The sequence below is a fragment of the Notolepis coatsorum genome (genome assembly GCF_963971535.1).
Source record: "Notolepis coatsorum genome assembly, chromosome: 3".
In the NCBI taxonomy this organism is placed as follows: Eukaryota; Metazoa; Chordata; class Actinopteri; order Aulopiformes; family Paralepididae; genus Notolepis; species Notolepis coatsorum.
In genome coordinates this window covers 25441968-25457115 of record NC_140167.1, presented here as the reverse complement: position 1 = coordinate 25457115, position 15148 = coordinate 25441968, and the positions used below count along the sequence as shown (strand labels likewise).

The 15148-nt window shown below is 46.6% G+C and overlaps 1 protein-coding gene across 3 annotated transcripts in view; it reads left to right on the top strand.

The window, feature by feature from the left end:
• Window positions 1–14830, top strand: part of LOC311224548 (CAP-Gly domain-containing linker protein 4) — a 105277-nt gene extending 90447 nt beyond the window's left edge. For all 3 annotated transcript variants that reach the window (XM_084309579.1, XM_084309577.1, XM_084309578.1), the window contains exons 13-15: window positions 10104–10168; window positions 10374–10452; window positions 11000–14830. In XM_084309579.1, coding sequence (XP_084165705.1) covers window positions 10104–10168; window positions 10374–10452; window positions 11000–11369 — 514 coding nt within the window. In that variant the 3' untranslated portion in view covers window positions 11370–14830. The remainder of the gene's footprint in view (window positions 1–10103; window positions 10169–10373; window positions 10453–10999) is intronic.
• The last annotated feature ends 318 nt before the right edge of the window (window positions 14831–15148 follow it).

Genomic DNA, 15148 nt, shown 5'->3' with positions numbered 1-15148 from the left:
CTGTATCCAGGAAAGAGATGAAGTGTGTGAGTTTTGAACAGGTAAGACCAAACGTTTCCGCTTCTCCCCCATCACGTTGTGTTTATTTACATCAGAAAAACGAGGAGCCATCCTTGAACGGTATAACGGCTGGGTTTTTCCTTCTTCGCCGCTACCGTGTCTGGGATACAGCAGGATGGGTCTTTTATATACAAGGATTTACTGTTGAAACATTCTGGGCAGAAAAGAAAACGCATTCGGTGCAACTCCCATCCGGGAGTCGGATCAAAAGGGCTTTCCATCACTTTGTAAGCACACAGACACTCTACCCCGCTCTGCACGGGGCAGGAAGCAACAGTGAGGCCTAGTCGTACACTGTGCCACAGTGTGTTCCGCCCCATTGTTCACTTTATACGATAAGATACTTTCATCCGCTTGTTTCCAGCACGGCACCCTCGCCGGCCCGAATAAAACAGTATGCAGGACAAAGGCGAAGTCCGCTGGAGGCCTTATTATTATTTCATCAGATTCGAGTCGGGAGTCTCGTGCAATATCTACCCAGACACAGAAGTGCTGAGTCAACAGCGTCTTAATCCCTCGATATGGAAAAAGCGGCGTCTGACATATTCACAAGCCTGGAGGGAGGGACGGGGAGGAAACTGATCTTTTTGTTGTTCAACTATTCTCTGCAAAGGAGACAAATCCTTTCCACCTTGTTTTTGTAATGGGTTGATGCCCTGTGAGCTTAAATGCATTCATCCAGTACCTTGACATTTTCCTTACATCTTTGACTGCTTCGTGTGTCTCGTTTACGTCCACAAGGCTGCCTGTTGAATAAGATAAGATAAGATGATCCTTTATTAAACCCCTTGGGGAAATTCAGGTGTCAAAGCAGCATGGGGGGGGGATACAGAGCTTCACTGTCCTATACAGTCTAGTGCCTATATACACTATAGATACAATATAAAAAATAAATACAAATGCAATATAAAAAGTACAAGATAGTCCAGTGAGTGCACATGGATATGAGTCTCTAGTTCTCACGTCCCAAGTTCTGACAATGATAGTTCTCCTGGCCGCAGAGCCGGCCGTCTGAGCCCTTGGTTGTAGAGCCTGATGGCTGCCGGTATAAAGGACCGGCCCAGGCAGTTTGTGGTGTGTCGGGGGGGGGGGGGGGGGGGGGTCTTTGGCTGAACATGCTCTTCATTCTGGCTAGCTTCTCATAGAGGGTGTGGGAGGGGTTCTCCAGGATGGCTTCTGGAGTTCTAGATTATCCAGCTCACCACCCACTACGGAGCTAGCCTTCTTCACCAACTTGTTCAACATCGAGCTGATGTTGCCCCTCCCAGCACACCACAGCAAAAAAAGAGGACGCTGGCTACAACCGACTGTTAGAAAGACAGGAGCAGTCGGTTGCACACGTCGAACGACCTGAGTCTCCTCAGGATGAACAGCCTGCTCTGTCCCTTCCGGTAGTGGGCCTCAGTGTTGTCCGACCAGTCCAGTTTTTTGTTCAGGTGAACTCCAAGGAACTTGTAGGACTCCACCATCTCTACCTCCTCCCCTCCGAGGATTATGGGAGAAGGGGGACCACCAGTCAAGTCAAGTCAAGTCAAGAGTTTTAATTGTCACGGCATACAGGTATACAATGAAATGCGGGTGGTCTTGCCCGCAACGATGTGCAATACAGTGGTACATATAATAGAATCAAAAGAAGAAACAACATTGTGCAGTAACAGATAGCAGGTAACATGGAGTGACATCTCGATATCTGTACATAGTTATTTACAGCGCATGTGTGACATGCTAGTTAGCTTTGGTAGTGCAATACACTGTTCCTGTTATTCTAATTTAAAGTGACCTTTCCTTTGGCCATAAGTGTGCGTGTGTGCGACATGAGTGTGTGCCCGCTCATGTTAAAGTGTTAAGTGGCTGCTCGTGTGTGAGCGTGCACAGTGTGCGTGTCGTGTGTGTGTTCATGTGTGCTTGTGTGTGGACAGTTCAATGTTCTGAGCACTCAATGTACATTGTTCATGGCTCTGATGGCCTGGGGGAAGAAGCTGAGCCTAAACCGCTCTGTCCTAGTAGCTGAGATTTGCAGGCGTCTGCCTGACCTCAGCAGCTGAAACAGGCTGTTATTGGGGTGGTGAGGGTCTTTCATTATCCTGCAGGCTCTGGATTTGCACCTCTTGTTGTATAGAACCTGCAGGGGGGGTAGTGCAATACCCGTGGTACGCTCGGCTGAGCGCACCACTTTCTGTAGGGCCTTCTTGTCCTGTGCCGTGCTGTTTCCATACCAGGCAGTGATGTTTCCGGTCAGGATGCTCTCTACAGCTCCTGAGTAGAAGGACTGGAGTATCTTCCCCGATACTCTGAACTTCCTTAACTGTCTCAGGTGGTAGAGACGCTGTTTCGCCTTATTTACTACTGTGCCTATGTGTGTTGACCATGTCAGGTCCTCTGAGATGTGGACCCCCAGGTACTTGAAGCTGCTCACCCTGTCCACGGTAGCCCCGTTTATCATCAGTGGTGTGTGTGTCTCCCGCTGTCCTCTCCTATAATCCACGATCAGTTCCTTGGTTTTGCCAATGTTCAGGAGCAGGCTGTTGTCCTGGCACCAGCGTTCCAGTACCTCCACCTCCTCCCGGTAGTCCTTCTCGTCGTTGTCCGAGATCAGCCCCACCACCACCGTGTCATCTGCGAACTTCACTATGGAGTTGGAGCTGAACTTGGCCACACAGTCGTGTGTGTAGAGTGAGTACAGCAGGGGGCTCAGAACACAGCCCTGGGGGGACCCGATGCTCAGGGTGATGGTGTTGGAGGTCTGACCCCCCACCCTGACCGCCTGGGGTCTTTCGCTCAAAGTCCAGTACCCAGGCGCTCAGGGCGGAGCTCAGACCTAGCTCGATCAGCTTGTCCACCAGTCTGGTGGGGACTATGGTGTTGAACGCTGAGCTGTAGTCAATGAACAACAGTCTCACATAGCCCCCCTTCTGACGGTCAAGGTGCGAGAGGGTGCTGTGCAGTACCTGGGAGACCGCGTCGTCGGTGGACCTGTTTGTCCTGTATGCAAATTGCATAGGGTCCATATCACTGGGGAGGGAGGCACAAATGTGGTCCTTGACCAGCCTCTCGAAACATTTCATGACCCCAGCTCCTTTGTCTTGCTGACGTTGAGTTGGAGGTGGTTACTGTCGGACCACCCTACGAAGCTCTCCACCAGAGCCCTGTACTCGGCCTCATCGTCATCCACGATGTAGCTGACGAGGGAAGAGTCATCGGAGAACTTCTGCAGGTGGCACGTTTGTGTGTTGGAAAGTAGTGGCACTTTAGCGTAGCTTGACAGAATCTCTTCACTCTTGAGAGTTTTTCTCTCCTTCTCATCTCGACCTCTCCGCTTCAACCGTCTCTGACCCCATCTCCCACCCACACACTCTTTACCCTCACCGCCAGATAAAGGATAGCACTCTTTCCTTACCTTTTCTTAGTTTTTTTTTTTTTTTTTTTTATTATTCCTTGTTCGACGCGAACATCCTTTTGTTTTACCAGTTAACCCGGGGGGCATTCAGGGGACGTTCAGCCCTAGCACAGGCCTCCATTCCCTCTAATGAGAATCTCTCACATCCAGGCACTTGTCTTACCCCTTCCGCACACACAAACCCCTTAGCAAACAAGATAAGACTGTCTACTTATTTTTTCCTCTATCTCAGCTGTCCTTTCCTCGTTAATGGCTTTCAAAGCTCAGCCGCACGCACCCCAATCTACACCGCCGTCACGTCAACGCTTATACAGCGAATCATACAACAAAGACCAGTCTCAACGTGTGCCAGTGGAAATTGCCATCTCTGGGCATAATGAATGCACATAATCACTTGCTGATTCAAATTCTATCTAGTTATTTTATCGCCGGGACACTTGGCACAATTAATAAAGAACAACTTTGTTTAGTTCAAAATGATGTAGTATATACAGTATATACCTATTTATTTTATTGTGAATATATAAAGTGTGGCATTGTGCCATATTTTAGGGCAAAACACGTCCCTTCCTCCTCATCAGGTTAACGTTACTGTGAGCCGGTACCAGAAACCAGGGGTGACGGGGGAAAAAAAGGATTGTAGCCTGTTGATATAAAACGTGTTCTTTCCTTGCCTGCACGAGCATCCAAAGATCTGCGACGTGCCGGGCAAGTGGCTGAAAAAGATGCTGGACATGCTACATACAAGCTTTTCGGAAATATCTTGGATGTTAGCAAAATGGGGGAGGCAGCTCACAAGTCATGCTAAGAGAGCGAAGCGCGTCCAGATGGCCCACTCGTCGGTGCTGCGGCTGCCTCCAGTCTGACCAGCGGTGTATGGTCGGTGCTGCGGCTGCCTCCAGTCTGACCAGCGGTGTATGGTCGGTGCTGCGGCTGCAGAGCATACGTTTCAACAGCAGCACCAATTGTGACTTTGACTACTAAGTTACTTTGGGCACTTTGTGTAGATTTGCACTATTGGGCACTTTGGGGCCAATCTTTCTATCTTTCCTCCCATCCCCCAATTTAGTCGTTCTGCCAATTCCCTTCCTGGTCTGCCCTACTGTCCAAAAACTATTTCAGATTGTGGCGACCTGCTTGGTCACCAGTGCTCTAAATCGACCCATGATTCAGGAGCACAGAAGCCAAAGGCAGATCTACCAAGTTCAGTGTAAACTCTAGGCACTTTAAGGTCCATTCCAATAATGAAGTATTGTCATTTGGACAATCTCCAATTATGGTTTTATATGGGGAAAAAAATGCCATTCATGTGAAGCGTGTACTAAGAGCACATTGTGGAGCTCAAAATCGTCCCTGTTGTAAATGTGTGCATGCAGTGCGGCCTCCTTGTGCCAAAAGGATCATCATAACTTCAAAGGAAAGCCATGCTGGTACAGTAAATTATTGAAATACACTATACAGTAGCATGTTTGAGGAGTCATGTCACATCTTGTGGGGCAAGAGGTATTTTCTGTTGAAGCCCTTTTTTGAGTTGATAATACAATTTTAATTGTGTATTAGCAAGTCAGTTCCGTTTTCCCTGATGGCGGAAAGCCAGTGGCAGCCTTTGTTATCCTAATTCCCCGTAAAGCTATTTCTGTAATAAAGGGCAATGTAATGACAGTTTGGAGTGTTTGAAGTGAATATGAAAATAAAAGATAATTAGATAATGACAAAGCTTGCCGTTTAATTAACTCAAGTGCACTCAAGAGAACTATACTATAGTCCGTAATGACAGAAACCAGTATGGAGGTGGTGTTTGTATGTACATACATAAGGACACCAAATTCATTACCCGTACTGACCTTCATCATGAGACAATTGAAACCGTATGGGTGGAAATTTTATTTGAAAGGGCAAAATCTGTTCTAGTCGGCACAATATACAGACCGCCAGATCAAACTGGCTTTTATGATACTATGGATGTGTGCTTAGCTGGAGCTGAGGATGCGGAAAAAATTCTTATTGGGGATTGGAACACGGATATGCAACAAAAAGATGCACCGTCTTCAAATCCTTCAATAGGTTTTGTGATCTGCACGGCCTCAGCCAACTAATCACCCAACCCACAAGGATATGTGAATCAACTCAGACTACCATTGACCTCATACTGACCTCTGACAAGTCCAAGATATCCAATAAAGGGGTTATAGCATGCGGGTTAAGTGATCATTATATGATATTCTGTACCCGCAAAAAGCTAAAACTAAAGGCTGGCTGTCACAAAACAGTCACATCTAGAGACCTCAAAACCTACTCTAGCGAGGCCTTTAACCTTGAACTGGAGAGTCTGGACTGGTCAGATGAACTCAATGGTACACTGGTTGAAGAAACTTGGCTTGGCTTCAAAACCAAATTTTCATCAATACTAAACAACATGGCCCCCCTAAGAACCACCAGGGTAAAAAATCGCGCTGAGCCATGGATGCACACTGAAATACTGACCGCTATGAAAGCCAGAGACAAAAAATGCTCTGAGTTTCGTAAAAGTCAGTCAAAGCTTACCAAAAGCACGAGCAGTGAACTCCAAGACCACGTGACTGAACTCAAACTAGAAAGAAACAGACTAAGAAATGACGTAAACTCCATGATCAAAACTGCTAAAAAAAATTTCATCAATGACAAAACCGAGGAAAACAAAAATAAACCACGTGAACTTTGGAAATTACTCAACAATCAACTAGGCTGCAGTAAAAAACTCAACCAGGTTCTCAAACATAAACATAAAGACGGACAACACGCTCATCACAGACAAGCTGGATGTAGCCAATTACTTAAACACTTTCTTCACAAACATAGCCACAACACTGGTAAACAAACTACCCTCCCACTCAGGGCAGTATGGGGTAGAACACATAGTAGCATACTACAAGAACCTAGGCGTCCACAAAGACGACTTCAAACTGGAAATAGTAACTACAGATGAGGTACTCAAAAAACTGAGCGCCCTCCAACCAAACAAGGCCACTGGCCATGACAACATCCCCTCCAAATTCCTCAGAGACTCAGCAGCAGCCATCACCCCAGTCATCACACACATAATAAACCTCTCCATAAAACAGGGACACGTCCCCAAGGACTTCAAAATTGCGAGAGTAACACCCCTGCACAAAAAGGGCAGCAAATTAGACCCGGGTAACTACCGCCCTGTTTCTATCCTTACATCCATCTCGAAAGTCATGGAAAAAATAGTATACGAACAGATCGAAAAGTACCTCGCGGAAAAAAATCTAATCTACGAATTCCAATCTGGCTTCAGAACATCCCACTCCACTGACACATGCCTTCTCTACTTGAACGACCACATCAAACAAGAGGTGGACGCGGGCAAATACTGCGGCATGGTCATGCTGGACCTACAAAAGGCCTTCGACACTGTCAATCACACCATTCTGATTGACAAGCTAAAAGCAATTGGTTTTGATAGTTTATCAGTGAGCTGGATACAATCCTACCTGGAGGGGAGGGAACAGATGGTGGAAGTAAACGGTACACTATCCCCCCCCCTCACAGTGAGCTGTGGTGTTCCACAAGGAAGCATACTAGGACCGCTACTATTCCTAATTTATGCAAATGACATGTCGTCAGCTTGTGACTGCAACTTGTTCCTGTTTGCGGACGACTCAGCCCTGCTGGTCTCTGACAAGAACAAGTTACAGGTTGAAAAAGCCCTCAGCTCGGAACTAGGCAAAATCTGCATATGGCTCGCCGACAACAAACTATCATTACACATGGGCAAAACAGAGTCCATTATCTTCGGTTCAAATAACAAACTCAGCAAGACCGACGGCTTCTCGGTTACAGTGGGTGACAATATTATCACAAGGAAAGATGAAATTACCTACCTGGGTTCCATCCTAGAGGCTAATCTTTCCTGTGACAAAATGGCATCCAATGTAATAAAAAAAGTCAACCAACGAACGCGATTCTTGTACCGGATCTCCGCTCTGGTAAACAAGAATACCCTGAAGACTCTAGCAGGAGCACTCATTCAAGGGTACTACGACTATGCTTGCACCTCATGGTACCAAAGCACCTCAAAGGCACTAAAAAACAAATTACAAACATCTCAAAACAAGCTAGTCAGACTACTACTTGACCTGACTCCTAGAACCCACCTCACCCCTGCCCACTTTGACAACCTAGGATGGCTTAGAGTAGACGACAGAGTACAGCAACTTCCAATGGGCCTGGTCTACAAGATACACTACACGACCAAGGTACCCATGTACATGTCAAAATACTTCCCAAAGGTCAGTGAATACCACGATCACAACACCAGAGGGAGCTCCACAAATCATGTAAAACCCAGATTCGGATCAAACAAGGGACTAAACACGTTTCGCAATTATGCCACATCAATGTGGAACGCCCTGCCTAAAGCTGTAAAGGAATGTGAATCACTACCCACCTTCAAAAACACTCTCAAAAAACACCTACGTGAGACTGCAATTCGAAACTGGCCCCTACAAATGTCCTAACCTAGTTGTACAGTAAATGACCAAGTAAGGCTTTGTCAATATTCCAATGTACAGTGTAAAATGTGTGTGTGTCCCCTTCCCAACCCCCCCCCCCCCCCCCCCCCACCTCCAATGTACAGCCCTCACCCAACCCACCCAACCCCACCCCACCCAACCAACCTCCTCCAATGTACAGTTTCTATGCCAAATGTATATACACTCCTTTTCTGGACACTTTTGTATCACAAACAGTACTGTATTTGCAAATCTGACATGTCATAAATGTATAGATGTAGCAGTACTGTCTATCTGTATGTCATGTATGTCATATATGTTATGATGAATTGAAAATGGGGGACCCTGATGTAAACAAGTCGAAAGTCTTTCTCTGGTCTGCATCCCCTTAACAATTGTATGTATTGAGCTGTACTGTACTGTACCCATTCTGCAATCTGTTAATAAACTTTTCAATCAATCAATCAATACTTCAAGATTGTGAACGGTCGGATATTGCGCTCGTCACCAACGCAAGAGACACCGGGTTCGAATCCGGCTGTCGGCGTTGCCCCCGGCTTGGGCCGGCTGTCATACTAACTCAATTGGCAGAGTTAGCGGGTGGAAGTCGATGGGTGGTAATCTGTACGTTGTAGACAGCGACTCCTACAGGTCGGTTGGGGGACGCCTGCACAGCAGAGACAGGAAATGGAGGCGGTAGTGTGAGCCTCCCACACGTTACACCTCGCCAATGAGAGTCCGCGCTGGCAGATGAAAAGATGTGACAGGCTGCCTCCTCGTGTATCGGAGGGGACACGTGATGCAAGGCTTCTATCTTCCCTACAACCGGCCAGTGGGGGGCATATGCGAGCAACGTTCAAGACAGGGGAGGGGAGAATTGGCACAGCGAAATTGGGATGGGAGGAAAATAGAAAAAGAGGAGAAAAAGTGGATAAAAAAAAGGTCCTGGAACATTTGTGAAATGTTGTCTGTGAAGATGTGTGGGAAGCCTGGGTATTGGACAATTTTCAGGAGCGTTAAAACCAGGGCCAGAAGAGACGGACAGAGTTTGAGAGACAGGAGGGAAATATCACGTAGAGACGTGATTCCTTTCCATGTTTAGCCCAACAGCAGCATAATTGAATTTGTCAGAAGGAAGAACACAAGTTGCATTGTTTCTTTGCATGTGAAGAGCCAGTGTAGCATTATCTGAATAATTTTCTTACATTTTCATGAACTTGGTGCAGCGTTTCTTTATGCGAGCAACCATCAAAATCCAGCTGGATGATCGAGAGGAATTCCCTTTCTGTCCTGCACCCAAAAACCATATAGAAATGTCTTTGTCCTTGTCTTTCTGTCTTTGACAGAATGGCGTGGCTACTCGTCAGCTGGTAGTTTAGAAAGGCAGTTAAAGTTCTCACCAAAAATGACAAGGAGCAGAACATTGTACAACTTGAACAAATAGTAAAAAATTTAAAGTATGTAAACCTACAATTTAGCTCTTTATTTAGCCCATTCTGCTTGATTCAACCACAGGGTTTTCACAATTAAATGTATTTTGTACAAATCTTCTTTTGACGCTCACAAATTATGAGTCCCAAATTAAAAAGGCATTAGCCAGAGGGTGGTACCTATAAACACATTTACTATCCAATAGCATTGTGAGACTATGCTAACAGGACCCATTGACTATGTAAATGTACTTTAAAAATAAAATATTTACATTTACAGACAAAAAATATAAATAAAAGCTAAAAGTGATGTTGTAATTTTGCAACCGAGGGTCTCACACTAGGGTTTGCTTTCATGAAAACTGCACGAAGGGTACTTTGTGTATACGTATTCTGATTCAAATTATTGATTGCCTCTATGTATTATATGCTATTATACTATTATGTAACATAATATAACCGATGGGGCATACAGACCCTCATCTGCACCTTTTGTTTACACTATTTACTTTCTCGTATTTTTACATTCGGATAAAAAATGTATCTCCTATATGTATGTCTTCCATACATATAACACCCTGCCCATACTGTACCCCCCTCCCCCACACTGCTGTGACGCACCGAATTTCCCCAAGGGGATCAATAATCTCTCTCTCTCTCTCTCTCTCTCTCTCTCTCCTTTGTTTTCTCTTCACATCACAGGATCCATGGGTCTGTGGATTGCCTCTCGGAGCTCTCTTCGTCTCGTCTGAATCGTCCTTTCAGCGGTGAGTCTCCCTGCCTCCGTTTACTCTGACGTCGGGGATGAGTGATCTGAGATGTGTTGTCTGGGGGGGGGGGGTTGTGTATACGGTATCGTGCTGCGAGTGCCTATTGTGTGTCGCTCGTGGTTTTGTGGGTTACATTGGTGTGTGTGTGTGTGGCGGCACCTGTCGCGCTCTGTTAAGGCTCTTTACGCTCCTTGCACAACAGGGAGCATCAGGCGCAGTTTCAGCACGTCGTCGGCCATCGCTCCCCCGAAGGAGAGCAGCAGAAAGAGCCCTATTAACAGGTCTGTGGTCTCTCTCTTCTTCTCTCTCTCCATCCCTCTGCCTCTCCTCTCGCTTCTCCCCCTCTTCGCTTCCGCTGTCCAGCTGTATCCTAATCCCTCAGAGCAGGAGCGCAGTCGATACCAATGACAACCCGATGGTGTTAGTCAGCGAAACGCTGCGTTTGGGGTAAATGACCGACGGCATGGCCGCGTTTTTCTAATGAGAAGCGACGAGGAAATTCAAGGTTAATCCCCCTCCTCATCTTCCTCCCACCCCCTCCTCTTCCTCCTGCTCCCTCCTCCTCCTCCTCCTGCCCCCTCCTATAATCAGCCTACTGTCTGCCTCCTTATTACACGGACCTTCCTTATATTCAAGAGGCAATCTGTACTCCATATCGACGCTTAAATCATCGCATTGGAGAGAAGTTTGGTTTCCCAAGTTTTGTGGAACGTAAAGTTGTTACGCTTGGTTTAAAAAAATTTACCTTGGTGGACTTGGCAAATATAAAAATAAATGAATGAATAAATAAATTGGACCTTTAACCTCTGCCCATTCTCCTCCCAAAAGGACCCGTTCCAGCCCTCACCGTCGACGGTGGAGCACCCTGAGCGGCGGAGGTGGAGGTGGCCCGCTCCCCCCCAGCACCACCACCACCGCCTCCTCCGGGTCGGACAGCCAGGTGCGCCTCCACCTGGGCATGCAGGTCCTGCTGAGCAGCGCCAACGAGATGGCGCTGATCCGCTACCTGGGCGCGGCGGAGTTTGCGCCGGGCCTGTGGCTGGGCCTGGAGCTGCGCGGCGCCAAGGGCAAGAACGACGGCTCGGTGGGCGGCCGGCGCTACTTCAGCTGCAAGGCAGGCCACGGCGTGCTGGTCCGGCCCAGCCGCGTCACGTACCGCGGCATCAACGGGGCACGCTTGGTGAGCGAGGACAGCTGAGGGGTGTGGGCGCTCGGCGAGCGAGAACAGCTAAGGGGTGGCGCTCAGCGAACAGCTGAGTGGGGAGGGTTTGTAATGGCGATGATACAGCAGGCCTGAACTGAGGAAATTTGCACCGCGTTGCTTCTTTCCTTATTTCTGATCTACTGAATATCCTCAAATCGACTACCTAAATTAGTTTATCTACAAGACTAGTTCATGTTTTCAGTTGATTTATCTCAAGTAGGAGCTATTTCAGTCATATCTTTGTATTATGCATTTTATCTCATCCTCCATACCAGGGATGCACTGTACAGAAGCTTAAAGAGGGTCCTTCCACCATAGTGACATCCCATAGCAAGATCCATGTGTAACATGGCAGACATCAAAAGCAAAGGACCTTGATTTTCTGTAAGATCGGTGACGACTGTATTATATCATAATTTTGTCCAATGACCCCAAGCGAATGGTCCAAGAGGCTATACTGTTGGTCAAAAGTAGCGCATTGGATCAGTTATCTTGTCAGTATTTGCGGTGCATCCCTCCATCCTTGCATTTTTGTTTTGTCCTCTGTGCTCCTTGGTAAACGGTGTTGGAGTTAACACTAATGTACACTTGTTATTAAGGTTTTTGAAATGAGACGACTAGATTTGTATTAACAAAGCGCTGGGAGGCTAAGAAGCACTTTACTAAAGAATCACCTTGAAGGGTCATAAGTACAGGGCTGTACCGAATGAGTCCACATAACTCCATACTTTCTAACCTGTATATTGAATTAACATTTGGATGTGGCACATGTTCATTTGTCTTCCTGTATGTGAAAAGTATAGGCTTCTCTAATACAAAAATGTCTTTTAGAAATTTATAATAAAAAATTATATAATAATAATAATAATAATAATGACATTATTGTTGTGAACTAGGACAGATTATTTTGCCAGTGAGGGAGTCAGAAAGCACCTGCACAGCACCTCATCAAGTCATCTTCAACTGGGTTAAGTGTGTGTGTCAAGCAGATCAGTCTTGGCAAGTTGCTCTTCTGACATCCAGCCCCTCCTTCCTCCGATTAGAGAGAGAGAGAGAGAGAGAGAGAGAGAGAGAGAGCGAGAGCGAGCATCTCTCAAACCTGATGTCTTAAAAAATCCTATTCAGACCCTTTTTAAAACGAGGTGATAATCACAAAGACGAGCAACAGCACTTGTTTTAATGTAAAAGTAGACTGGTAATAGTGATGCAACTGTCATATGAAACAATGCAAATATTTAAAGCTTAATTCGCATACTTCCTTTGATTATTCGTACAGCCCTAGTCCGCCTAACTTAAAATGAGTGTGTCGGGGAGCGTGGTGAGAAGTATATCATAAGTCTTTATGTCATAAGTCTTTATATCATAAGTCTTTATAAGACGCACTGCACTACTAATAGTCTGCATCGACAGACGAGAGGCATTGACACGAGCGCGGAGAAGCGCGTAACTAAGGAAATAGATCTTTCTTCGTCAGATGAGACGTACCAGGCAGCGAACGCAGCTTATCCCTCTTAGTTCAAGAAATCCCCCCCAGCCAGCAGGAGTTGAGTTTACAGGCGACTTTTAAAAAGACGAGCACTTTGGAACGAGTGAGTGAGGAGAGAGATGTATTTCACAGGGTATACGGGTTCACCGCGTTACTCGCGGTGCAACGACTTGACCAAATCACAACCGGGTGATGACGTCTACACGCAGGCTGCCGATAGGATCTACACAGGATACATCCCCAAACCGCCTGGAAAAGAGTTATCGGACCGTTAGCGTGGGATTAACATGCTCACATTTGTGTGCGAGAAAAGCACAGTCAATTTCTAACAATTGGATTTGAGGCCAGTAACAGGGTTATACTCTAATATGATGGAATGTGTTCATTTCCATTTTGGAATTGTATTTAAACAAGTCCTTTGAAGGGATCAGTAGCCTGCGTGTTCATGTAGTCACTGCGCATGAATCAACATTTGACTATTCTGCTTAAGTGGCGGTTTGGTACCGTTTTCCAAGACGGCGGTGGTATGTTGTAACATGTCAGTGCTAAGTGTATAATAATGACAATATTATGTCCTGAGATGTAAGGTTCCATGTACCACGTGTGGTGAAAAGTAGAAAAGCGCTGCACAGCTCCAAATCTTTGAACACTGTATCACCGTGACTACGGCCCGCGGCAACCGTTTGAATGGACTGGGTCATCTATCGCATCACTTAACATTTCGATTGAAACCCTCTGAAGACGAGCCGTTTTTCCGAAGTATCTCGAGTCTTAAGGCTAGATCGGAGATATACTGTAGGCATCGCGTGAAACTGGAGGCCTCGAGGAATCCAGACATGCCACTCAAAGCCACTGGGAAAGTTTTGAGGAGGAAAGAAACCGCTGAGCCCAATTCCAACGACCTCTCGCCTTAAGATATTTCAATGTAATCGGGGCACATTGGAAGCGTAGCGTTTTTTCAGCTACGGCCATAGCTGATGTAGCCAGTTAAGGGGTGGTAGTTGAGGGTAGAAACCATGGAGTACAAATATGTGGTTTTCACACTTAAAGCCGAGACTGCAATTCATATACCCTCATTTATATAACGAACCATATCACCATAAAGTCACAATTTGGGTCTTAAAGAAACGATGCAGCACAGAATCAAGGTGTAGCACAGAAACGAGATGCAGTGCAGAAACAAGATGCAGCGCAGAAACAAGATGCAGTGCAGAAACGAGATGCAGCAACAAGATGCAGAAACAAGATGCAGCGCAGAAACAAGATGCAGCACAGAAACAAGATGCAGCAGAAACAAGATGCAGCAGAAACAAGATGCAGCGCAGAAACAAGATGCAGCGCAGAAACAAGATGCAGCGCAGAAACCAGATGCAGCGCAGAAACCAGATGCAGCACAGAAACAAGATGCAGCGCAGAAACAAGCGTGTATACAGACCCCTGTGTCACTATGCTCTGGTCCCCCCCCCCCCCCCCCGACATCCAATAAATTTCTCAAAGTGGCCCTCCTGTGATTAAAGTGGAGTGTGCACGTTTATTGGGTGCACGGCTGTAGTAACGATCAGACCAAACTGAATACCTGGCGCTCGCAGATCAATAAGTCCTCTATTCGCCGTGGTCAACAGCAGATGCGGTTTCTGCCAAAAAGCGCTGATGATGTCTTTTAGCCGAAACACGTTGGTTGTTGGGCCACGGTGAATAGAGGACGTATTGATCTGCGAGCATCTTCAGTTTGTTTTGATCCATGTGTTAAGTACACCGGCCGAGGATCGACGAGGTCCGAGCGCGGCATGACACTACAGCGCGGGGGTATCCCCATTGGTTCAAAACCCACATAAGACGGCAAGCTCGAAAAGCAATTGGATGTGGCGTGACTGTGCCGAGCACTTCATAAAAGCAATTTCTCACCGGAAACAGGTTAGCAGCCCTAAGAAGTTTCAAGGGTACAGTTAACTTTTTTTTATTATGGCTGTTGGCGGGTGGGGTGGTGGTGGTGGTGGCGGAGGAGGAGGGTGGAGGGGGAATGTTGGTTGCAGCCCATCGACTGTGCATGTGGCAAACAAGAGGACCCCCCCTGGTGCTTTAGTAAAACATTCATGTACCACCCAATTAGGGGAGGCAGACTACAACAGTACACCCCCCAAAAAAAACATGGCTCAGAATTCCCAACGCGATCCTTGCCCATTGATCCGTTTGGTCCGCGGGGCCTACGTGATTGAAGAGCACCAATAGACAGAACTCAATATACTGAGCCGTTTTTTTTCCCCCCTCCGAGATGAAAGGGGGAGAG